Below are 26,569 nucleotides of genomic sequence, written 5' to 3'. Positions count from 1 at the left end.
TGTTTAAAGGGTGCTCTGAAACAGTGAGCGGCTGCTGTGAACAATGCAGCGAGTGGACTGTATCTGAGTGTCATAAGATGAACTATTAGAAGAGATCTGGAACATGGGAAAGAAGGGAGGCTAGCCCCTCCCCCCAAGAGCACTCTGATTGGTAGGCACAATTATCTGTTTTGCAAACAATAGCAGCAGCAGCCGGATAGGTAGATGCCACCAATTATGGAAATGAGTCTGAGATATCTGACCTCATCGGAGACGCCCTCCGAGGAGTAGGTAAGTGTATTAATAGCATCTTCCCCAGACACAAGAACTTCACATCCCGAGGTCTGTATATCCAGCTCCATCCTCTTCATCACCATGAACGCCTTCATCACTTGCCTCAGCTTCCTCTGCGCTTTCAGGGCTGCAGGTGAGCCCTGTGCTCTCTGACTTTTCGTTCCAAACTTTATTTATTGATTTTATTGCATAGATTACCAGAGTGCAGGGGTATGCAAGAAAATTACAAATATGAAAACTGTATTAAAAACATATGATTGGTTCTGTTGCATTTGTGGATGTTATTGGTCTCATTCAAATGTACCCCGTTCATTTTTGGCAAGGCTAGACATATTCTTAATTTGTTGATAACTTCGAGCAGGCAGACTGGGCTCCCATAAATATAGAAGATGAAAGGTGACTAGCCCCCAGATGCATCGAGCATCCATTTTGCGATTCCTTATTAGCCAAAAATAAGGATTCGCTAATAAGGAATAGCAAAATGCCATGCATGAAGAACGCGCTTAAAAAATAGCGATTTCTTAAAATTCCTTAATTACGACTCGCAATTAAGGAATACCTCCCCATTCATACCTATGGGCCTGAATGTGAAGACAATCTCAATTTGCGATTCTCAATTAGAGAATCGCAAATTGAGATTGCAATTTCAAGGGTGACAGGGTGTCAAAAGGACACCCTGTTGCACCCCTGAAATCTGCATATGGGTACATCTTGCACACACACATGCCCTAAGGGCATGTCTGTGTATAAAATGGGAGTTTGAAAAATGCACTTTTTTGCAAATTACCATGTAGTTCAACTTCATGGTAATTTGCGCCCCCTATTAGCGAAATTGCTATTTTTTTAACTTTAATGCATTGCATTTAAGGAATCTCAATTTGAGATTCCTTAAATGCAATAGCAATTTAAGTAATCGCAATTTTGAAATTTCTTAAATTGCGATTTTTGCATTTGGGATGATGCATCCCAAATGCAAAAATACCGGTCGCAAAGAGGCAGATTCTGAGAATCCACCCCGTTGCGAGCAGTTTTTAACTTGATGCATCTGGGCCTAGGTTCTTTCTCTCTGACACCTTGTTTTTCCATGGCAAGGATTGATAGCTTGAGTCACCGTACGCTGCAATTATTCGATTGTGTGGCAACAGCGTTTTTTTGAATAATTAGGAATCTGCCACATGTGCCACATAATCCATCATCATCTGCAGATGTTAACAAAAAGTAATTTTCTTTCCAGGTAAAATACATCCTTGTCATTTTGGAACATGTATATTTGGAATGAAAACCAGGGGCCATATCATACATATGGCACATTTTCCTAGTCTGTGCCAGCAGCACCACTTCAAATGTGTGCCTGTCGCAAGCAAGGAAAACGCACAGCATTAGGATGAATGTGCGGCCCCCAGGGCAACCCCAAACTCACGCTTTCCCCAGAACAGCGCATTCATGTGAAATATGAACCAGCTGCTTTGAAGCCTCTCTGTGTTTCACAGTGCAGGCGGCAAGCCACCTGAACTTATAAGGAGGATTAGAGATCCCCTTGCAGGCGGGTGCCATGAGTGACTGTACCCACCTGCAAGGGGATGTCCGGGGGGGTCCATGGGACCCCTTTACCCCCTCTCGAGCGCTGTCAGCAAGGGACACACTGACGGTGCACCACCTTTTAGGTTGTGCATTTTCAGTGCACCTCCTGACAGCTTCTTTGCTCTTACGCCCGCATCTGTATTATGGCGCAAGCACAGAGGCAAAACGATTCCCTCATTTGCTTGGGGCCTCGCCCCCATGCTGTTGACAGAAACCCCTCTGATGATAGTGCTGGTGCTTTATGTGCATCAGCGCTATCGGTATTACAAAAGGGGATGCACAAGCATTTGTGGCCCCTTCTATAACACCAGTGTCCAGGGTGCAAATGCCCTTTGCGCCCCCTGGGGGCACTTTTGTAATACAGCTCCTGGTAGTTTACGGTCTTTCTAAACCACACTTCCCTCAACTCAGATTCGACATTACCCTTCTGATACTCAGAATTCAAAGCAACGCCATGATGCGTCTGAGTCCCTGCTCGCCATAGACTTTAAATAACCAACACATTCTTCCTGACAGCTGTGTGGTTCCATCCTCGCTACTTGGATCGGGCCATGGATGTCTCAGGAGAGGTTGGTGAATGAGGCATACATTCACCCCCCAAAGGCTACATATTTTACATTCCTTATCACATCTGGCAGTGGCTGCGTATTCTAACAGGATGTGTCTGTAAATGAGTAAACAGAATTGGCAATTTCAGTAAGTCCACTTTAAATGAATGTTGTATTGTAATGTTAAGTATAACAAGTAGATAGCATCAATCAATCAATCAATCAATCAATCAGAGCACTTGTAGAGTGCGCTACTTACCAGAGAGCATCTCAAGGCGCTGGAGGGGCAGGGGGGGAAGCTGCTATTGTTCGAAGAGCCAGGTCTTGAGGAGTGTTCTGAATGCGAGTAGGTCTTGGGTCTGTCGTATGTGGGTAGGGAGGGTGTTCAAGGTCTTTGCAGTGAGGTAGGAGAAGGATCTGCCACCGGAGGTAGTGTGATGGATGCGGGGGACGGCCGCGAATGCGAAGCTGGAGGATTTGAGCTGGCGAGTGGGGGTGTGGAAAGCTGAGTCTCATGTTCAAGTAGGCTGGTCCAGCGTTGTGGAGTGCTTGTGTGTGTGTGTGAGGAGCTTGAAGGTGATCCTCTTGTCACATGGGAATGCATTTGCATTTGTGGTGGAGCAAATTACTTTAGAGAATATTGGTGTAGGTTAAATGGTCAAGTGGCAGTTGCAGTGTAAAGCCAGACATAAAAATCCATGTAGGTTAATGACTGCCCTCCTACCATCTGTGCTTCTGCCAGAGAAAAACACCATAAATTATCTAGTTATCTAAGACAATTTAAAGTCGTGTGTGTCCTTGAAAGTTCCACCTCAGGCAGCTGGATAAATAAATACAATCATCAAAGTTGTGTGAAGAATGTGCAATTTGTTTGTGGAAGCACGCAATGTCTGCTAAAAAAAACATATACTCTTGGCTCCCAACATGTGGGCGAAGCCAAAGCCCCTCTCCTGGGGATTCTCAGACAATTGTCAGGTGACAGCCAGACCATAGAAATGCTCCAACCTGAAAATTGGAATTGCTCACTCCTTTTAAGCTTGGAAAGGTCATTTCGCACGTGCAAACCATCACCAGCACCTGTGGGGTTCAGGGGGAAGACACCCTCTGATACCTTTAATCATTCCTGTTTGTTCCCGAAATTAGCTGGTGTCTGGCTCCTTGAGGGTGCACGAATACCGGTGATGTTCGGAGCACTTACACTGAGCATGGGCCAAGGTAAAGTGGTGCAGCTGATGCAGTGGCACCGATGCCCAGATGGTTTGGGGGGGGGGGGGGCTACCCTGCACCAGTTGCAGATTACTTCATTGGCCTAATTAACAGATATCTTTGTTTGAGTAACCATGCCCTGTCACTGTATATTCTACATGGAGGGGGTGGATTGGGGAGGGCAAGGGTCTGCTCATGGTCAAAGGGGTTAGGAAAGTTGAAAGAAGAGAAAAGCTGAGAAAAGAAAGATAGAGAAGAGGATGTAGACATAGCGGGGAGTGCATGGATGATGAAGAGGAGGGCGGATAGGGGACAAGCGAAGAAGGAGGATAAGGAGAAAGGAGGACAGAGTTATGCAGGTGTTAATAGAAAGATGCACGAGAGAATAGAGACAGGCTGGTAACAACAGAGAGGTGCAGGGACAATGAAAACAAGGTGATGAGAGATACAAGATAGGATGAAGAAATATAGAGAAGAGCGGGTAAAGGGGGTTGAGCCATGCATGAAAGGATAGAGAGGTATAGGGAACATTGAATAAAGGGGGAGAAGAGGTAGAGGAAAGGATAAGAGAGGTACAGGGAAGAGATAATAAAGGGTGTGGAGAAATACAGGAAAGGGTGAAGAGATACAGGAGAGACCCAAAAAAGATGGAGAAGAGATCCAGGAAAGGATGCAGAAATACAGAAAAGAGCAAATAAACTTGGCAAAGACATACGGCAATGGGTGGAGAGGTACATATTAGAGTTAATAAAAGGGGTGGAGAGATACAGGAAAGGATGGAGAGGTACAGGGGAGAACAATCAAGGGATGGAGAGATTCAGGAAAGTATGGAAGGGTATTGGGGAGAGTGAATAACAAGGATAAAGGAGTAGAAGAGAAAAAGGTAAAGTCAAAGAGTTACACGGGAGAGTTATTAAAGGGGTGGAGGGATATAGCAAAAAAGCAGTACAAGGGAGAGTTATTAAAGGAAGGTAAACGAGGAGAAGAGATACAGGAGAGGATGATAGGTACAGGGAATAGTTAATAAAGGGGATGGATAGATACACCAAAGGATGGGGAGGTACACGGGAGAGCGAATAAAAGGGGTGGAGAAATACTAGAGAGGATGGTGAGCTATAGGGGAGAGTGAATAAAGGGGTTGAGAGATACAGGAAAGAATGGAGAGACATATGCAAGAATGAAAAAAGGGGGAGAAGAGACCCAGGAAAGAATGGAGAAGTACAGAAAAGAGCAAGAAAAAGGGATGGAGAGATACAGGAAAGGATGGAGAGGTACAAGGGGAGAGTGAATAAAGGGGGTGGAGAGATACAAGAGAGGATGGAGAGGTAAAAGGGAGAGTGAATAAAGGGGGTGGAGCGATACAGAGAAGTATAGAGAAAATTAGGAGAGAAAAAGGGCGAGAAGAGACCCAGAAAAGGTTGAAGAAGTACAGAAAAGAGCAACAAAAGAAGGTGGAGAGATACTGGAAAGGATGGAGTCATGCAGGGGATAGTACAGGGGGCAGAATGATGCGGGAAAGGTTGGGACGTACAAGAGGGAGCGAATTAAAGGGGTGGATAGATACTAGAGAGGATGGTGAGCTATAGTGGAGAGTGAAGAAAGGGGCTGAGAGATACAGGAACGAATGGAGAGATATATGAGAGAATGAAAAAAGGGGGAGAAGAGACCCAGGAAAGGATGGAGAAGTACAGAAAAGAGCAAAAGCAAAGGGATGGAGAGATACAGGAAAGGATGGAGAGGTACAAGGGAAAGTGAATAAAGGGGGTGGAGATATACAAGAGAGGATGGAGAGGTAAAGGGGATTGTGAATAAAGGGGGTGGAGAGATACAGGGAAGTATAGAGAGACATAGGAGAGACTGAAAAAGGGAGAGAAGAGACCCAGAAAAGGATGAAGAATTTCAGAAAAGAGCAAAAAAAGAGGGTGGACAGATACAGGAAAGGATGGAGACAAGCAGGGGATAGTACAGGGGGTGTAGAGATGCAGGAATGTTGGAGAGGTACAAGGGGGTATGAATAAAGGGGGTGGAGAGATACAAGACAGAATGGTGAGCTATAGGGAAGAGTGTATAAATGGGGAGAAGAGACCCAGGAAAGGATGGAGAAGTACAGAAAAGTGCATAAAAAGGAGGTGAAGAGATACAGGTAAGGATGGAAAGGGACAAGGGGGAGCGCACAATGGGGGAGAATAGATACAGGAGAGGTACAGGGGAGAGTGAATAAAGGGGGTGGAGAGATACAGCAAAGGTGGAGGGCTACAAGGAAGAGCGAATAAAGGGGATGGAGAGATGCAGGAAAGTATGGAGAGATATAGGAGAGACTGAAAAAGGGGGAGATGAGAGTCAGGAAAGGATGGAGAAGCACAGAAAAGAGCAAAAAAAGGAGGGAGGTACAGATACGGCAAAGGATAGAGAGGTAATGTAGATAGTTAATAAAGGGGGTGGAAAGATACAGCAAATGATAGGGAGGTACTGGGGAGAGAGAGTAAATAAAATGAATAGAGAGATACAGCAAATGATGGAGAGGTACAAAGGAGGGCAAATAAAGGGGATGGAGAGATACAGCACAGGATGGAGAGGTACAAAGGACAGCAAATAAAGGGGATGGAGAGATACAGGAAAATATGGAGAGATATAGGAGTGCTGCTTCCTCCTATCTGCCCGGGTGCACAGCGCCTTTCTTGCCACTTCGCCGCCACGCCTCGCGGCCCCCGCTCCGCGGGTGCCGCTCGAAGGCGAGAGACTTTGCTGGGGATTTTGACCCGGACCAGGACGTGCTGGGAGCACCAACGCCAGGTTAGGAACTGCTCCACAGGACTACAAGCACCGAGGCGGGACTGCGAGGACCAGCGTGCCCAGCGGCGCTGATCGGCCGCAGCTGGTCTTCTTCCCGCCCCCTCCACCGTAAAACCATCGCGGTGCAAGTGCTGCCTGGGACTTATCTCTGACCCTGCGGGAGTGCTGCTTCCTCCTATCTGCCCGGGTGCACAGCGCCTTTCTTGCCACTTCGCCGCCACGGCTCGCGGCCCCCGCTCCGCGGGAGCCGCTCGAAGGCGAGAGACTTTGCTGGGGATTTTGACCCGGACCAGGACGTGCTGGGAGCACCAACGCCAGGTTAGGAACTGCTCCACAGGACTACAAGCACCGAGGCGGGACTGCAAGGACCAGCGTGCCCAGCGGCGCTGATCGGCCGCAGCTGGTCCTCTTCCCGCCCCCTCTACCTATCCTTTTGCTTGATAAGCAGTCACAGAAACGCGCACGCGGGACGCGCGCGGGGCAACGGCCGGGGCGAAGACCGGGCAAAGAGCGGGCCGTTTGAGGCCGTTCGAGTACGGCAGAGTCCGGCCTAGGCCCACTCCCCCTGGTCTAATAGAATCCGGTTTAAAATGCCTTTAAGATCAGGGAAGGAACGCACTGTCCAAATCAACACACCTAATGGCGTTGTCTCTGTCCCTTTGGACGCATTTATTACACGGGCCACTGGCATCTTAGAGAAGGAAATTGCCATGGTCGAGAAAAGGCTCTCAATAGATCTGATTAGTGGTAGACGATCCTCACTGGGGGCTTTAGCTACATCTGTCTCCCCTGTACCACTTGTACCCCATGCTGCATTCAATTGTGTCCATAGTATCGTTACGGACGCAATAGTTCATATAGAAAGCATTGGAGGTAGCCCTACCACAAGGGACAAAATAATGGAAGGAAGAATTAGTATTAACGATTCTAAAGATACGCAGGAGACTGGGATGGAGGACAATGATTCTGAGATTAGTGAGGAGCAGGATCTTAGTCAGTTATCCGGAACCCCTCTCTCTAATCAATCCAATATCTCTAATCCTGTTGAAAATACTAATCCACCTATATCCAATTCTCCCCCTAATACCAAAAAGAGAAAATGGGATTCTACAATGTCAGGGGAAAGTAATACGAATCTCAAAAAAGCCAATACAGCCCAGGGAGAATGGCATCAAGGGTCCAAGCCCCATCCAAACCGGCTAAAACCCCCGGTGCCTAATAATTTGGTATGCCCCTCACTCTTGACTTCGGGTTCCTCCACTACTTGTCCCATGTGCCTCAACAGTGATGAGGCTCTGCTGGCAAAAATGGAGGCCATGATTAAAACACTACTCTTGCCAGTCCTGGAGCGGACAAGGCTCATGACCTCAAAGATCGATAGCATGGAGGGTCTGATTCTAACAAACCACGCAAGGCTACAAGCATTGTGTGGCTTGAATGATAAGGGCACAGTTAATGCACCAGCTTCAAGTAAGGCACCCAGTAAGGTCACTAGTAAGAATATGGAAAACGGCAAAAATTCCCTTAACACAACGTTAGGAATAAATAACACCATAGCCAAAGGGGGTCAAAAAACTAATACTTCTTCTACCACCTCTTCTAAACCAGGACCTAGCTCCCAGACCCAGGTACCAAAGCACCAAATGAAAACAGAGGCTAAACAAAATATGGTTGGGCGTCAACACATGGGTTCCTTAACACAATCTAACTCAAATCGTCCTTCAGCTAGTATCTCAAGAACTCAAAATACTGCTTTTACTAGTCACAGGGAGGGGGGGCGTAAAAGGCCAAACATTCCCAGTGTTGATCTTCCCCCCGAAGCGGCCTTACACACTATCGTTTTAACAGGCGTAGCACCATTGAAACCAGGATCTAGGGAATCGTATGGTGACCTTCGTAATAAAGTCACCTTTTGGTTGAATAAAAATCGTCCGCTGCCCCCCTCCACTCCTACGGAGATATTGTATGTGAGGAGAGTAGATTGGGTGGGGCCTGAGGCAAAAGATTTGGAAGGAGATTGCATCCTTATATCATTCAAAGACTCATGGGTAGTTGACGCTATTAAACGAGTGCCCAGATTTGCAAGGCAGGGGGATGTCCAAACCTTGGCTTTATCCTATTTCTACCCGCGCAGGCATATACCTTTTCAATCCCTATCCTTTGTTTCGTAAAGGTCCTGCTGCGAGACATCCCATGGTATTGACCCCGATTGACAGCCAGCGCCCCTTTCTCTTTAATCATTTTGGCCCCCTTTCTGGCTTGGAAGCTATAGATTGACTTAGTGGTTCCTGTAGTGAACCCCAACTGGTAGTGTGATAACCCAAGCCCTGAGTGACTATAACGTGGCATGCCCAATCCAATTGAATAATCTAGTTGTCGGGGAAGGAAGCCAAATATATCTGCTAAACAGCCCTAGACCACAGGTAGTTGCCCAGGGGACTCGGATTGAGGAGAAAATCATTGCCCCGGTAGAGTGTGCTAAGTACCTAGTGGATAATGATGATATAGTGGCTGCTCATGGACCTGTACAGCCCTTAAACCCTTTGTTACCAGGCAATTTGAACAACCATCTAAAAATTTTGTCCTGGAACATAGCGGGGATTAAGGCACGCCTTGTGTCTGCAGACTGGTCAAGTTTTTTGGACACTTACGATATTATCTTGTTGCAGGAAACATGGGCAACGGAGCCTGTCCATAAGCTGGGCTATATTAACTTTTTTAAACCCGCAACTAAAGGAGGTAAAGGGCGGGCCGCAGGTGGCTTGCTAATTTGGTTGAAACAATCCTTGGGCTTCTATCCAACAGAGTTCCCAGTGGAGAATCAGGATCTGTTGTCCATTATATTAAATAAAGGGAACAAACAAGTTATGAATATTATTAACATCTATGCTAGAGGCCTTCCTGGCGGTCGATGCTCACCCCTGTTGAACTTTGTTGACCACATGGTAGCGAAAATGGACGGAGGTATTATCACTATTATTGCTGGGGACCTAAATTGCACTATAGAACCCGTGCTGGATATGGGAGATACATGGACCATGGCAGATGATTCAGCATGGGGTATTCTAGAATTGCAAGTGGAGAAGATGGCTAAAGCTACTGAGGCTGCGGTGTCCTGGACGGCCTTTTGCTTACAAAATGGGCTTCGAGCATGTAATGGCCGTTCCGCCTCTGATGCGAAGGGAAAATGCACTTTTGATAATGGCCAGAGGCAAAGCCGCATTGATTATATTTTACTGGACATGGAGCATTGGGCTCTCCTAATTGACATGGCAGTTTTAGAGCGCCCGGAAAGCGACCATAACCCACTGTCCTTATCGTTGAAGATGCCGGATTTAAATAGAAGGGAAGTATCATCCACTACTTATACAGGGGATGTCATACTTACCAATGATAGGAGGAGATTGAAGTGGTCACGGGTTATGGAAGATGAGTGCTTACTAAACAATATCAATGTTGTAGTGGGAAATGCACTTAACGAAATGTTGCAAATTGATATGTCGGGGGCGGCGGCTGGAACTGTAAATAGTGTGATGGGTGTTCATATTGAGTGCTTTGACAGCTTAAAAACAATGTTATCCAAACCATGTGGGAAGGCTGTTATTAAAACTAACCTTCTGCCCCAAAAATGGTATAACAAGGACTGTAGAGAGGCACATACAGCTCTTATCTCTGCCATTAAATCTCGGGTCATGGTTACAGTAAGAGCTGCTAGACTCCATTACAAAAAAATCATCAGCAAAGCCAAACGGGAGTGGGAGGACGAGTTCTGGTTAGATCTTCTAGAAGCATCATCTTCTAACAACCAGAAAAGATTTTGGGATTTGGTCAAATGGGGTAAAAATATTGATTCTTCTACACCTGGAAATAATGTCCCACTTGAGGACTGGGTATCTTTTTACTCGGCTCAATTTAGAGCTGGGGACGATGAGACCCTAAATCCCTTAAGTAATCCACTCGTGCAGACCCCAGAAAGCGGAAAACTCACTTTTACGGTTTCTGAGGTTGAGTTGGCATTAGCACTTACCCTCCGAGGTAAAGCCCCTGGTATGGACCTAATCCCGGCGGATCTTTTTAAATCTAATCCCACTCTGTGGCTCCCGTACATCACTAGAATAGCTAATACTTTGGCACTTGGAGCTACAGTCCCGAACTCCTGGAAAGGAGCTGAAATAGTTCCAGTTTATAAAAAGGGCGATAAATCCATCCCAGCAAACTACCGCCCTATCAGTTTAATCGATTCGATTCAAAAGATAGTGGCGCGTATGGTCTTGGGAAGGGTCCAGGGTTGGATAGAAATGGAGAACATCCTGTCCCCCATGCAGGTGGGCTTCAGATCGGGAATGAGCACCATAGATCAGGTTTTTAGATTCTGCCTGATCTATTGGAAGGAAGTCTGGTTAGGTGGTGGTAACATCTATGCTGCATTCATCGATCTGAAGTCCGCTTTCGATCTGGTGCCCAGGGATAGGCTGTGGGGTGTCTTGGTAACTTTGGGATGCCCACCCGAATTATTGGACCTTATTATAAGACTCCACGAGGACAACTTTGCAAGGGTGAGGTGGGGGGGTCAGGGACAAGTTACAGAAACATTCCCCGTAACCCGAGGTGTCCGCCAGGGGTGCGTCCTAGCCCCTACCCTGTTCCTCCTTTTTATTAACCAAGTTGTTAAATTTTTTCTGGATACTCCCACTGACGCCCCAATGTTGGCAGGGATGAGGTTTCCGTTACTCATCTTCGCAGATGATACTCTAATCCTCTCCAAAACACGAAGCGGACTACAGCGGGCATTGGACCGCTTTGAGGAGTTTTGTACCATCAACAACCTGACAGTCAACGTGGGGAAAACAAAATTTATGGTTTTTACAAAAAACCATCTAGTCCGAAGCTCAGTGAAGATGAATGGAGTAAATCTAGAACAGGTTGATACCATGACCTATCTAGGGGTCACCCTTGACAGCCGCCTGAGATGGAAGGACCAAATTATTATGCAACAACTCAAACTTGCCAGGCTGACTGGTTGTCTCGTTAAAGAGCAGAAGGAATCAATTACTAGACGGGTCCTGCCGGCCCTTAAGATCTACGATGTTAAAATTTCTACAGCCATTCTATATGGTGCTGATCTATGGGGTCATACGGACTTGTCTAATTTGTATAAAATCCAATGTAGATTCCTCCGAAATCTTGTGGGCCTTCCACAGTCTACACCCTCGCTCCCTCTCTGCCTGGACCTTGGTTCCCCTCCTATTAATGAAATGGCAAGATTTAGGTTAGTGGCATTGTGGAGACGAATATGGACATCCCCAGACTTATTCCTTTTTGCAAAGGAATTGTCGGAAGTTAGGTCTATCAGGGGGTCAGGGAAGATACCATGGCTCATTGCTGTAAAAACAATTCTGATAGACATGGGCTTGGAACATCTCTGGTCATCCCCACAATCAAATTCGTTCCCACCTAAAGATGAATTTAAATCTTTATATTTGACCACCACCCGCCTAAAAAGAGTGATGCTGTCCAATAAAAATGACCTCACAGGCAGGTTTCTAACATTCAAAATTGACCCATTGAGAGAGCCATACTGGGATGTTATTTCCCGACCGCTAGATAAGAAACTGTACCATCAGTTTAGAGTGGGCGCTTTACCATTAAACGCCTTTCTGAACAAATGGTCCACAGGGATATCACCCTATTGTATGTGCTGCTCAGGTCATACTGAGTCTGAAGGTCACTTCCTCTTTGCCTGTCCTAGATATGGAGCACCTCGGAAAAAATGGCTAAAACCTTTGTTTAAAAATTTGCCATACAAAACAGCGACAGAAGCCATACAGGCGCTCAGGACCAACACCTCAGAGGTTTATGTGGTAGCCCTGGCAAAATACTTGGGCTGGGCTTGGCTCCTTAGGTTAAAAAAGTGTATACCTTAGAGCCGATTATAAAAGCTGTTTTGTTATTTGCTGAAATCTGTTTCGTCTAAGTATGCAATTGTTAAACCACCCAATGACTATGCAACATTTACTGCACTCATTTTTCGTCTTCTAGACTGGTACCTTTAACCTTTCAAAATGTTATATTACTTCTTTTAAATTTTACATAAAATATTCAGGTCTCTTTATTTATTCATTCGAAATTTAATCTTGTTTTATTCACTTGATAAGAAATTTTTTTTGGTTTGAGCACTTATGTATTTTAGAAGTGTCTACATATTATCTGTGCATATTGATTTTCTTTGGCTATTTTAATTGAACCAGTTATACCTTTTTTTTTTTTTTTGTATTCTAATATGTCTTTTATGATTGTTAATAATCGAAATAAAGACTTTAAAACCTGAAAACCTGACTAAAAAGGGGGAGAAGAGACCCACACAAAGGATGGAGAAGTACTGAAAATAGCAAGAAAAGGAAGTAGAGAGATAATAATAAAAATAACAATAGGCATTTATTAGGCCTGGGTGGTAAACTCCATTCCGCTCATGGAACTTGCGGAATTTGGGTAATTTTGTGTTCCGCGGAGAACATGGAATTGCCAAAAATTCTGCGATCCAAGGTTTAGCAGTATTTTTTGCTTGTTCGCACTTTCAAAATGTGTGTTCGCAAGATATTTCCTCCGAACACGCAAACAGCGTTTGCAAACAGGAAAAAAGCATTGTGAATGAGCGAAACAAGCAATTCCGCGTGTTCGTGGAATTTCTACGTGCTCGCAGAGATTTTTTAGCATTTCGCGGAGCTTTGCGTTGCACGACTACGCAAATTCCGCCCACCCCTAGCATTTATAAAACGCACAGCTACTTCAAGCGAGTTGTCCCGGCGCTATCGCTAAAGACAGCAGAGTAGAAGAATTGGGCAGCTAATCCCTTTGCTTAAAGAGCCAGGTTTTCAGTGCCTTTCTGAACTCCTGCTCAGAGGTCAGCATACGTAAGTGGGGAGGCAAGCCATTCCATAGTTTGGCAGTCCCCACCGAGAACGACCTACCCCTCTGCCTGGCTTTAGAGAAGTGGGTGTCAGTACGGTAGCATCGGTGATTGGATCTGAAGGACCGCTCTTGGTGGTACGGGCAAAGTCTCTTCCTGAGGTAGCAAGGGTTTCTGCCCGTGTTGGCATGAAAGGTAATCATCAGAGCCTTGTATTCAATCCTCGTGGTGACTGGGAACCAATGGAGTTGTTTGAGGTGCGGGGAGATGTGATCTCGCAATGGGACATGCCGGACAAGCCTCGCCGCAGCATTCAGCACGATTTGCAGACTGATCAGTCACAGAGGCAAGCCCAGTTAGAGGCTGTCAGCGTAGTCATGGTTAGAGGTCACAAGGACATGAAAGCGTGGTCCTTTGGCTTTCTTCTGACGGCAAGTCCAGGAATTTTCTGATGGTTCTCATCTTTCTGAAACAGGCAACCAAGACTTGGGCTGAAAGGACTAGGTCTTTGTAACACCACACCAAGGTTTTAGACCGAGTCCTTAGGCACAGGTAGGGAGCCGAGTTTTCCAGCCCACCATAGGCCTGCGGCGGGGGGGAAGCTTGATTAAAAAATAAGATCTCTGTTTTATCAGCGTTTAGTTTTAAGAAGTTTCCATTCATCCAGATCGCTATGTCTTTAAAACATTCTTTGAAAGAATTGAAAGAAGCCGCAACAATGTGATCTTTAAAGGAAAACACCAGTTGTTTGTCATCTACTTAGAGATAACCTTGACCCCTCTTCTAGCAATGAGAGCTGCCAGTGGAGTCAAGTCAATATTGGAAAGTAGCTGGCTTAAGGCTAAGCCTTGAGGAACTCCACAGATAAGGAGATATAGGAAAGGATGGAGCGGTACAAGGAGAAGCGAATAAAGGGGGTGGCGGGATACAGGACTGAATGGAGGGCTATTGGGGAGAGTGATTAAAGGGGTGGAGAGATAAGTGAAAGGAAGGAGGTGCAGGGAGGAAGGCGATAGAGGAGAGAATAGAAAGATACAGGGAAAAGTAGAGGGAACAAATGGGAGGGTAACGTGATACAAGTAGTCAAGAAAAAGAGCAGTATAATACAAAGGAAGATAGACATGGGAGGGAAAGTAGAGACTGAGAGGGGAGAGATAGGTGAAAATGGTGGAAGAAGGAGAACTAAGAGAAATCACAGAATTGAAAGGTACGAGCAGGAGAGAAGCAGAGCGAGTGACAACAGAGGACGAAGGGAGGGTGACAGATGGAAGGAAAAGAGAATGTAGAGAAAAGAGGAGAATGATACGAGGTGAGCATGAAGAGGAATGTATTGGAGAGTGAAGACGAGGGAGACAAGCATTGGCAAATGCATTAGGTTTCGCCTATGTGATTAACAATAAGCTGTTTTTTCGCTGTCAGTTGTAGCTTGGTGAGCAGTTATATATAAGATATAAAATATTAGAGTGTTTTGCTTATCAGAACCGAGGTTGTTTCAAAGTAATTTGCATTTTTAATTGTGTTACTAGATTTTGGATTTATATAACCATTTCCAGTAATAAAAGAAATGGGTGGAAACCATAAATAACTGAAAGATTTCAGACAAAAAAATTAACAGTGCTTCTGAAATTAAGCAAAAAGCCTTGCCCTGTTCTGCAATATAATTCCATTACATTTTATTTCCAGTGCCATTAGGCAGCGTCGGAATTCGGCACCAGGTCCTTCAGCTGAGCTTTACAGAAGGTGATAAAGAGGTTGATTAGCTGCTTTCGAACAACCATCCGCATTATACCAAAGAAAGGCTAATATCTTCATATTCGGATGGGCTAGAGTGCATGCCAAACCGCAGCAAAGGCACCCGGCAACTGCAGCCTATGCTGTTCTTTGCTGGGAAAAACACACGTCTTTTCTGTTTAAATTGTTCATGTGATAAATGTTTTGGAGCCCCGCTCCAGGTCTAATCCTTATAGCTACAAATGCAACTACTCACTCTGAATGAAATACTGTAAAAATAGCAAGATTAGCAGGGGCGGCTGGTGACATTTGAAAGTGGTAGGGCGTAAATACTGCACTGTGGCGAGCGTGCGCAGCGAGCGAGGCCCAACCACCTATGGGGCATTCGGGGGTTCTGAAAGTTTTGAAAAAAGAGTGGGAAAATGGTGCATTCTTAAGCACCCTGGACTCACACAGGCACACTGCTCACCCTGCGCTCACACAGACATCACCAACCCTGCACTGTCACAGACATCACTCACCCAGGACTCACACAGGCACACTGCTCACCCTATACTCACACAGACATCACTCACCCAGGACTCAATTTTGTTCACTCTCCCAGTAGCAAAACTCTACTAAAGCACTGCTGCATGACAAAATGAACAATGCACACATTCTGAACTGAAAACTGGCTAGCCCATCAATATACATACAACTGTGATGAGCAAAAAACACGGAGCATGTATATGTTTCACTTTTTAACAATCATTGTTGCTTAGATTTAGGTGACCGTTTTGACCAATAATTGGTAATTGTCTGTCCACGGTTACACAACGTTGTGTTTCATCTATCCCTTAAAGAGAATAATATTCATCATGTTCACAAAGCAACTCGTCAAATGGATGATGATGTTTACGTCAGAATGGATGACGTAGGACTGCTAGGGTTCGAACCTGGGATTGCTGCAGCAAAGGCTTATCCCATGGAACTATCCTACCAGTTGGAAGTAATCTAGAATAGACACTCTCGCTCTGTTCTGCTACTGATGACAATTGTTTGACATGTATCAACTTCAAGGTCGGAAACAGAGCAATGGTGTTATAGCTATACATTATCTATGTGAAGAGGTCAAGAGATGAACGCATGAACACTTTAACAAACTGACAAATCAATGCAGTACTTGCGAGGAGCGGAGGGGGTCGTGGTGGGGGGTGCGTCAAGGGAGATAACATTAAGAAAACTTACCTGACCGCCTCTGCTCCTGGTCCGCGTTGGTGCCTCATCTCCAAACAGGAACCGGAACAGGAACAGCAGCACCGAGTGGCAACCCCTAAGCCAATCTGCAGCGCCAGGGCACAGTTAATCCTCGCCCGCAGCACGCCCATTAGGAGACCTAATGGGCATGCGCTAACAAGTTAAAACACAAGTGCGCATGCGTGGGCACGGTGCGAAAATTCACCCTCTGTCCCCACTCAGGCGCACTTGTGTTGTGCTGCTGCCCCCATGTCTGACAATGCATGTCAGTCAACATGACGCGCGGTCTGACGTCATGCTGGCTGGCATGCATTGTCAGTTCTCCCTCGGCGTCGGTCTTTGAACTTAAGCAAACTATTCAGTTTACTTAAGTTCAGAAACGTCGGAGCTGCGGGCGGCTGCGGGCGGGGGGGCTACCCCCTCACGCCCTAATGGACGCACCGCGCCTGAAGATTAGGTTTAATATCAATTTAATGTTACGAGGGGCAGGGAATGGGGGACCTGCTGTCAGTGCTTTTCAAAGAGCCCAGGGGAGTCGCGTGCATGCCATGTGTAGTTAACATGGTAGAGAGGATGAGTACTGGAAACGCTTCAAGAGGACGCCACCTTTCCGTACAAGATCTGCAGTAAGAAACCAGTGCATTATGGTAGTTGTAGTCTTAGTGCACGACACCTGAACCAAATGAATTAAAGGGCCTTGTAATGATAACTTGTTAAAGAAAATCCAGGGACTAGACATTTCCTATTCTGATGACATGGAGCTATATAGCGTCCCACAGAGTTGTCAAGTGGATGTGTGTGTTGAGGTCTCCAGCAGGCATGGCAATATGTCACTTGCAGTTCCCCTCTGATGGTTACAAACATTGCCTATAATTTTGATTTTCTTCAGAACATCAATGATTTCCCCAAACAATAACGGGAATCTGTGTGCTTGTGAGACATTCTTTGAAGTATTTTATTTTGCATGCTTTTCTAAAGGTGGTGAGTTATGCTTCAACCTAAAAATGTGCGTGCCAATCAAAAAAAAAAAACTTGCAGATTGAGGGCACTGCCAGTCTAAATTCAATGTATTCTTTTGGAGAGCAAAAGAGATTGCGACTAATATTGGAGAAATTATTTAAAGCCAGCACTACATGTTTTTGCACCATTAAACCTACTTTCTCAAATGGAAAGACTGATGCACTGCAAGTTGGGAAGACATGTGATTGTAATTGACTCCGAACCAGATCCAGTATATTGGAAATGCATATTTTTAGCGCTTAATGAACAAAACTAACATTTTTCGCTGCCTTTTGTTTCAAGTTCAGATAAGCGGCTGCTCAGAGTACTGTGAAGCCATTTTAAGCTGTAGTCTCCCTTTAGGGCAGTGGTTCCCAAACTTTTGACGCCTGTGGACCCCCATTAAGTAACCACTGGAAGCCGGGGACCCCCAAGCAATTTGTAGGATTTGAATTTCAAACATTATTTCGAACAAAGCAAACACACATATTTACAAGCCCCTATCCCTAAGGGAATGTCACTTTTTGTGATGTTCCCATGGCGATAGGGGCTTCGCCTTAATTACAAGGCAGTGTTGAGGCACTTACTGTGGCTTAACGCTGCCTTGCAAATAACGCCCCCTTTCATGCAATACTTAGCATGAAAGAGGTGGGCAGTGGGTGTTGAGGTGGGCGTTCCACAGCAACACCGTTTGATTTTTACGCTGCCTCCTATTTACAAGGGCAGCGTAAAAAGGAGACTGCGCCAAAATAAAAACCAGGAAACACCTGGCCTTAACTTGGCGAAACGAGGAGAAATGCTTTATTTCTCCTCGATTTTGCTTTTTCCATGTGTGCTGCCTTATGCTGTACATATGGAAAAAGCAAAACACCTTGGTTTGTTTATGTTCAGGAAGGCGAACCTTCCTGCACATAAACAATCTTTAAAAAATTAAATTTTGTAACTACCATGTGTGCTGCATTAAGCAGAACACATAGAAGTGACAAAACAGCATTTCAAGATTGTTTATGTGCAGGAAGGAGGACCTTCCTGTATATAAACTATCTTCCCCTGCACACAGATGCCCTTGCACTATGGTGCAAGGGTGCCTGCATTGGCGCTACCCTGCTAAATGTAGCACCAGCGCAGGGGGAAATGCAGGGCTGCACCATATTCTTGTAAATATGGTGCAGCCATACATTTCAGAAGTGGCGGAGCGTGTCAAGCCATGGAGGCTAACGACACGCGCCTCCACTTCTGTTGTAAATATCCCTCTTAATATTTTATATTGAAAGAATTTGCAAAAAAAAAAAAATCGGAAGATTGGTGCTCCATCCCAGTGACGAGGCTACTGCTACTGCCAGGGCCAGACTGGAAACCAAAAGCAGCCCTAGAAAATGTTTTGAGACCAGTCCCCATATGGTGCATACCAAGTGCAGTGAGTGAGTCTGGCCACTACAGAGGGGGCTTTGTAAGGCTCTCCCCCAAAAGATTCTGGGAAACAATGGTGCAGTCTACAACACATTTATCATTACGTATTGAATTCTATTAGCTTTTAAAGAATATTAAATGAAAACCGTACTATGCACCACGGTACAACAATCTGGGAAGAAAAATAAGTTACTGACAAAAGCAGTAACCCACTGACCTATGCACATGAAATACATTTTATTTAAATGCATGGTACACGTTCTTTGCAGTAGGCATATTAACCCTCTGTGCTACATTAGATAAGTTAAAGCTGCCACTGGACAAAACTCTCATCTCTCTCCTGCAGCTACATTAATCACTGGTGTTATCTTGACACATTTATTGTTGCTCGAAAACTGATAATGATACCGTAAACTTTGCAGTGCTTTTAAAACTGCTGCCTGTGGACCCCCTGGGAATGTGTCAAGGACCCCTGACCACAGTTTGGGAAACACTGCTCTAGGATAAGGGCTGGGCTGGAGAAGAGTTCACCTGGACCCGCCAGTGACCTGTCAGGCAAAGCGATCTTGTGCTAAAAGAGGGAAGAGTAACAGCAAGAGGAGGACAGGGGTGAAGCAGGGTACAAAAGTTCCACACAAAGTGGATGGGCACAGTACTTTGGTGACGGGAACTGATAAGAAGCCCCTTTTCAGATATATCATTTAAACACAATAGATTTCAGGTGAAACCTAAAATGAGGAGAGGCAATACAATAGGACTAGAGTGATGCAGGAGAACAGAGGTAGAGGGCAAGGGCTAGATGCATTGCAGAATGGAGATATTGGTTGGGAATGAAGTGGGGGAAGTGGAGATACACAGGTGGCAATATGGAGTGCAAAGTTTGGAAAGGAAGAGACATAGAGGAAGTAAAAATGAGGAAAGTGGAGATTTACAACTGCGGCCTGTAACAAGAAGAAACCGGAGTTACTCTAGGAAGTTTGATGAGATTTGACGCATACTACAAGAGAAAATCATCAAAACAAGCCGCAAGTTAGTACTGTGAAACGCGTGAATATGAATATAAAGCAACTGTAAGTAACAGAGAAATTTCAAGTAGACATTGTGCCACTGCGGCAATAATCCTGAGCTAATGAAATTGCTATTTAAACAAAGCAAGTGCTTAACCTTTGGAAATGTGCGAGTTTGAAGAGAAATGTTTTTAAATCAAGCAAAGAAAAGTCTTACAAGTAATATGTTAGCTAGTACCATGGAAGAAGAGATATTGCCACTAAGTAAGCTGTTTCCCATGTATGAGTTAAACTTAATGGAACCAGTGCAGGGAAGTGAAGGGCACTCCTGTCTGAAAAAATAACTCACCATAATTTACCCAAGCTGCTGCCATCCTATGTTCCTGATTTACAGTTTTAGTGGAATTTTGGAGAATGGGGAACAATTAAAAATTTGCTAACATTCGTGCCAAGAATTTTCAATTCTATTAAGGACAGGAGGCGAGGATTATGCTTTCTCAATTTCTTTACTGAAAAACACAGCAGCCAATCAGTACGCAGTAAAGAAATAACAAACTACATTACCCATAAACCCTGGGTAACCATAGAGTATGTGAGAGTATATATAGGGTCATAGAGGTGAACACTTCCTCTTTCTTTGTCCATAGTCAATTAGTAAAAGATCAAACGGAAAACTCTCACAATCCATCAATGGCGTCCCCCGGAGAGGTCAGCATCCGGCTGAAGAGGGGAAGGAACCTCCCAGAGCCACAGGAACAACAATAGACAAACCAGGAGAAGAAAGTCGTGGCACACTTCATTTAAGGTCGGAGCCTGGAAGAAGTGAAACAGAAGCCGTAAAAACTGTTCCCCAAAAGATTTGAAAACAGGATTCAGGACAGGGTGGGAAACATTTCATAAACAGTAAACAGTATGGTACAGCATAAATGCAGTAAGCATAATATAAATACAATAAATGAAAAAGGGTGGGATAATCCTCGCCTCCTGTCCTTAATAGAATTGCAAATTCTTGGCACGAATGTTAGCAAATTTTTAATTCTATGGCAGGACGGAGGCTCCGATTATGCTTGTTTAAAGCTTAGCCACCACAACAGATGCAACATCTACAATTGGTTTAAAATAAAATGTTTTGAAAACAGACTCAGATGACCAATCCGCAGCCCTCATGATATCATGAAGACTAGCCCCCATGGAAAAAGCCTTGGAAGCCATAGCTCCTCTTGCAGAATGGGCCCCAAAGAGGGAGCTATCAATGCCCGCTTCCTGCATGAGCCAACGTAACCAACGTGCCAACGTAGCTGGAGAAACAGGCTTGAAAAGCTTCTGTAAAGCGATAAGCAATTGACCTTGTGAATCAGAACGAAAAGGTGCAGTGCTTACCTCATAATCCTTTAGACATTGGACTACACACAACTGAGGGTTGTGAGGAAAGCAAGGATAAGAAACCGCAGCTGTATTACATTTTGTTCGCTTTGAAATGACAAAAGAAACACCCTCAGGCGAGAAGGTACGACCCGCGAGATCCAAAGCCCGCACATCAGACACTCTTTTACAAGAGACCAAACACAGAAGCATAGTCAGCTTAGCTGAGAGTTGTTTGCGGGATAAGAGATTATTGGAAGGCCAATCAGACAGAAAACGCAAAACAATAGAAACATCCCAAAGGGCAATATACTTGGGGCAAGGAGGTTTTACCATCCGGATTCCCTGCAACAATTTCGAGATTCTCCCGCTGGTTTACCATCCACTGGAATATGCCCTGCAGAAATCGCAGAACGAAAGTTATTAACTGTTCTGTAAGCTAGCCCAGAGGATGCCATCGAAGCCAAAAAGTTAATGATCAAAGTGAGATCCGCTGAAACGGGATCCACCGACCGCTGTGAGCACCAATCACACCAACGCTTGCAACTTAATTTATAGCGCTTATGTGTGTTGGGGGCCCAAGCCTCATTGATGAATCTTGTAGCGTCTCCCGATAAGCCTTGGATTTTCCAGCGCTCCCCGAAATTCTCCACGCTACTAGCAGGAGCTGGCCCGACATTACTAGAGGATGTGGTTCCCGTAGAGGGTCCAGCAACAGGTTCCATACATGTGGAAGGAGGAGCGGCGACGAGCAACTCATCTCCAGAAGAACTGGAAACCACGCTTGAGCTCTCCAAAGAGGGGTTATTAGAATGAGCTCCAAAGAGAATAGACGGGCCCGGGCTAGAACTCAGGGAATCATGAGGAACGGCGGAAATGCATAGCATAGCAGAGGAGGCCAGACCTGTAGAAATGCATCCGTGGCTAGAGCTTCCGGATCTGGCCTCCAACTGTAGAACTGGGGAACCTGGTTGTTGAGACGGGAGGCAAAAAGGTCCAGATGACAAATTCCCCAAAATTGGGACAACCTGCGAAATACCCGAGGATGAAGCCTCCAATCGCTGTAATCTCGCAGATGGCGAGAGTTCCAGTCCGCAATTAGATTGCGAGAGCCCGGCAGGTATTCGGCAATAACCGTGATCTTGCGGTCCAAGCAAAGATGCCAGAAATCCTTCGCAATTCCTGAGAGTAGTCTGGATCTGGTACCCCCCAGTTTGTTCACATAACGAACTGCCGAGACATTGTCCATTCTGAGAAGAATGCAACAATTCGTTTGGATAGGAGAGAGACATCGAATCGCGATAGAGCCCGCCAGAAGCTCCAGGCAATTGATGTGGAGAGACAATTCCTCTGGAGACCAACGACCCCCTGTTGACACTGAACCGCAGCGGGCTCCCCAACCCCAGAGGCTGGCATCTGACTCTATCACAACATCGGGAGTCCTCCCGAAGAGCGCACGGCCGTTCCAGGATTCCATGTGGTCCAGCCACCACATCATCTCTGTCCGGGCTTCCTCTGAAAGAGGGACGTGATCTGAGTACCGAAGACCCTTCTGGAGATGACGGATTTTGAGGCGCTGAAGCGCACGATAATGTAATGGACCCGGAAATATCGCTTGGATGGAGGATGATAGAAGGCCCACAATCCGAGCCACTGAGCGCAAAGAGACTGTCTCTTGAGCAAGAAGTAACCTCAAGTCCCTCTTGATGGATCTGATCTTCTGACTTAGCAGAAGTAACTGACATGAGATTGAATCTATTTGAAAGCCCAGAAAATCCATAGTTTGAGATGGAGAAAAATTTGACTTTAGGGGATTCACTAGAAAACCCAAAGACTGTAGAAGATCCACGGACCATTGCAAATGTGATTGAAGAAGAACAGGACACTGAGCCAAGAGGAGAAAATCGTCTAGGTAGACAATTAACCGAACTCCGCGTGATCTCAAAGATTCCATCACAGGACGAAGGAGCTTCGTGAAGCACCACGGAGCGGAAGAAAGGCCGAAAGGAAGGACCTTGTACTCGTACCAACTGCCCATCAATTGGAACTGAAGGTAGCGATGATGAGGAGCATAAACTGGAACTGAGAGATAGGCATCCTTTAGATCCAGTCGAACTATGCAATCTCCCTCCTGAAGAAGGTCTCTGAGAAGATGGATGCCCTCCATCTTGAAATGACGATAGACTACGCCACCGTTGAAGTCTTTTAAGTTGACTACTAAACGAGACCCTCCCCCTTTTTTCTCCACGAGAAAAACGTTGCTTACGAAACCCTGGGGATGAGGAGACATCGGAACGATGGCCCCTTTGGCCAACAGGGAAGAGATTTCTGTGGAGATAACCTCCTGATCTGGTCGGGAAAAAACAAGAGGGCGTGGCCGGAGATGTTGGTGAGGGCGAGAGTAAAATTCTATCTTGTACCCTTGCACCGTCTCCAGCACCCAGGCATCATTTGAGATCAAACACCAATTGTGCAGAAAAATTGAATCCTTCCCCCAAAATCACATTGGAAGCGAGAATCAAGCTCACCTGATGCGGAAGACTCTGGAAGTCCTCCTTGGTTACCGTTGTAACCGCCTTTGCCATGCTGCCCTCGGCCTTTTCTGGAAGGGTAGAATGAAGATTTGTTGGAGGAGTAGCCTTGTCCTCCTCTGTGGGACTTATTCCCCCGTTGAGCGGGCTGGTCTGACCCACGGCCGGACGAACGTCCCCTTCGTCCGGCCCTGCCGAAAACCGGGCTGAAGGCCCGTCTCAGGTTCGCTTGAGCTTTATCGAGCCCGCTGAAGGTCGAAACAAACTTAGTAAGTTCTTTGAGAAAAGGAGCTCCGAAGAGCAAAACTTGAGCCTGGGGGCCGGATACCGAAGTTGCTAAATCAGTGAGGCGTGGATCGAGCTTCATCAAAATGGAGCGACGTCGCTCCGCCGACAAGGCACAATTAGCATTACCCAGAAAACAGACAGCCCGCTGGGACCAACCAATTAACTCATCTGGGTCAATCACAACGCCAGACTCCTTTGCCCAGTAACCCAAGTCCAGCACCTTTGTGAGTGGGCCCAACAAATCAAGAAGTTTGTCCTGGCACGAACGCCACGACCTATCTAAACCCTTAGTAGGGTCCTTAGAATACTTGCGCATGTATGTGACCATGGTAGGGTCTACATCAGGCGTGGAAGCTAGCTTGTCGGTAAGGTCAGGGCGAGGGCATTCCGAGCGTAAACGAGCTCGCACATCCTTTTCAAAAGGGGTACGGATGTGGGACTGGACATATTCTGCCACCTCGGGGGATGGCAACCAAGCAGAGGAATTGGGATGAATTATGTCTGCAGGATTAAATGTCAATACCTTAGGTGAAGATGGCGCATCTACATAGCGCTCCTTCCGAGATTTCTTGGATGGGGGAGGCTTAGCCAGCTCAGAGGACGTGGTTGAAGAAGATGACCCATCATCTGTGTCAGATGGTGGGTCCGAACGGGCAGGTACAGCACGTTTCCTCGATGAAGGAGCAGAGAGGGTTTTGGCCAATTTAGCAAATTTGGATTTGTGAGGGTTCTTTGGCGATTGTTTGCTACGTCCAGAGGAAGGAGGCACCCAACCTTGTTGGGCTGCATAATCAGAAAGATGCCTTTTCAGTGGCGCAATTGCCTGAAACAATGCCTGGCCCATATAGTCATCAAGGGACCCAGAAGGCTCATCCTCCTCATAATAATCCTCACCTTCCTCATCATAATAATCCGCCATGGTGACAAAGACCACCAAATAATGCCCACAGGAAGGTAAAGAGACAAGTTTTTAGAAACTTATACAAGGCAAAGCCAAATTGTGGGAGTGGTACCCCTAGTGCAAGTCAAAAACTCAGGAAAAACCTGACCAAACAAAATTCAATATATAGTGGAGGGAGGACTCGCACTGAACATCAGCAAGATTCAGCCACTCTAGGCAGAGCCTATGCAATAATTTATACAACCCTCAGATAAAATTGAAAGGGGGCGTCAGGGAGCTCAAGCGGCAGCACTAGCAGGCAGGCTTTGATAGAAAGCACCAGATGTTCCCTCCGTCTGAGGCAAAGCTGACGGCTGAGGAAAATACACGCCTTCGTCGGGCGTGTAAACAAAGCTTTCGCGCATGCGCAAAAACCGATGCCGAATAGGGAGAGACACGCGAGGAAGCGCGTCTCAGCCAGCTCCAACTCCCGCTCCACACTGGCACAAAGACAACGCGGAAAACGCGTTGAAACAAACACAGGAGGTGACCCACGCTCCAGTAAGCGGCACAAAAACAAACACGCCGGGCGGCGAGAGAAGAGCGCACACAGCGTAAAAACAAGTACAAGTCAGAGACAAGTAAGCGTTGGAAATATCAAGTATCACAATGCATAAACAGTAATGTAAGGCACTTAACTGGCTGCGAAGCAGCAAAGAAAGAGGAAGTGTTCACCTCTATGACCCTATATATACTCTCACGTACTCTATGGTTACCCAGGGTTTATGGGTAATGTAGTTTGTTATTTCTTTACTGCTTACTGATTGGCTGCTATGTTTTTCAGTAAATAAATTGAGAAAGCATAATCGGAGCCTCCGTCCTGCCATAGAATTGTATTCTGGTGCTCTTCGTGCCTTCTCAACTCACCGTGAGTCTGCCGAGTGTCTCATTCAACCTGTTACAAGTCGGGAGATCCTTCTCCTAGGGAGTCATCCTCATACTGATGACGTAGTAAAATGTGCGTTTTTGCTAGCGCAGAGTCAGTGTGTTCCATGTCACAGGTCACATTCTTCTAGTGCGCTTCTCCTTGTTGCCTAGTTACCAGCATTTGGTCTGTAATGAGCTTTCAGCACGTCTTCACTCATGACGCCAAGCGCATGACGTATAACTTCCCCTTTGCCATTACAAGCCTGCTCTGCCAGCGCGAGGTTAATGAAGAGAACAAACACATTTGCGTTTCTGGACATTATATGGTGAGAGAAGCGCAAGCGCTACTAATGAGCTGCAAGTTTGTTGTTTGGACATTTCGCTTTGTTTTTTCCAATTTACACGCATGTGGCGGTTTGAACTTTTATTTAAATCTCAAACAGTACCGATCTTAAGCACGTATGTTTTCCAAAGGAAATTTCACACGCCCGTTGACAAGCAAAGAAATCTCAAGTGTTGGCAGTTTCTGTCGCACTGAGCACAGTAATTTCTTTTGGACACAGAGACCTGTCAAATCTTGAAGTGTCACAGGGAAGCACAAACGAGACAAAATTAAGTTTGTTAATCCTTTGTTTACAGTGCCATCTTGTGAATATTTATAGTATTTTATCTGTGGTTCCTTTTCATTTCATGAGGAATTGGGAGGTCACACTGTTGATCTGCATTTCAAAGCCGGAACAAATCTCATGCAGTACAAGTGAAGTGTAACAAGGAAGTACAGTACTGTAGGAAAGCCTTCATGATTTGTGCGCTTAGCTCAGTATCACAACAGTATCTATTATGATTCCAGCGTTTGACAGAGAGGAGCTCAAAGACAAATGTGGAAGAGT

The 26,569-nt window shown here is 45.7% G+C and overlaps 1 protein-coding gene across 1 annotated transcript in view; it reads left to right on the top strand.

The window, feature by feature from the left end:
* The first annotated feature begins 313 nt into the window (after window positions 1-313).
* LOC144767732 (phospholipase A2 inhibitor and Ly6/PLAUR domain-containing protein-like) overlaps window positions 314-26,569 on the top strand; it is a 126,995-nt gene continuing 100,739 nt past the window's right edge. The window contains exon 1 of the mRNA XM_078651118.1: window positions 314-406. Coding sequence (XP_078507244.1) covers window positions 355-406 — 52 coding nt within the window. The 5' untranslated portion in view covers window positions 314-354. The remainder of the gene's footprint in view (window positions 407-26,569) is intronic.

The sequence above is a fragment of the Lissotriton helveticus genome, chromosome 7 (assembly GCF_964261635.1).
Source record: "Lissotriton helveticus chromosome 7, aLisHel1.1, whole genome shotgun sequence".
NCBI lineage: Eukaryota > Metazoa > Chordata > Amphibia > Caudata > Salamandridae > Lissotriton > Lissotriton helveticus.
This window is presented reverse-complemented; position numbering and strand designations above follow the sequence as displayed.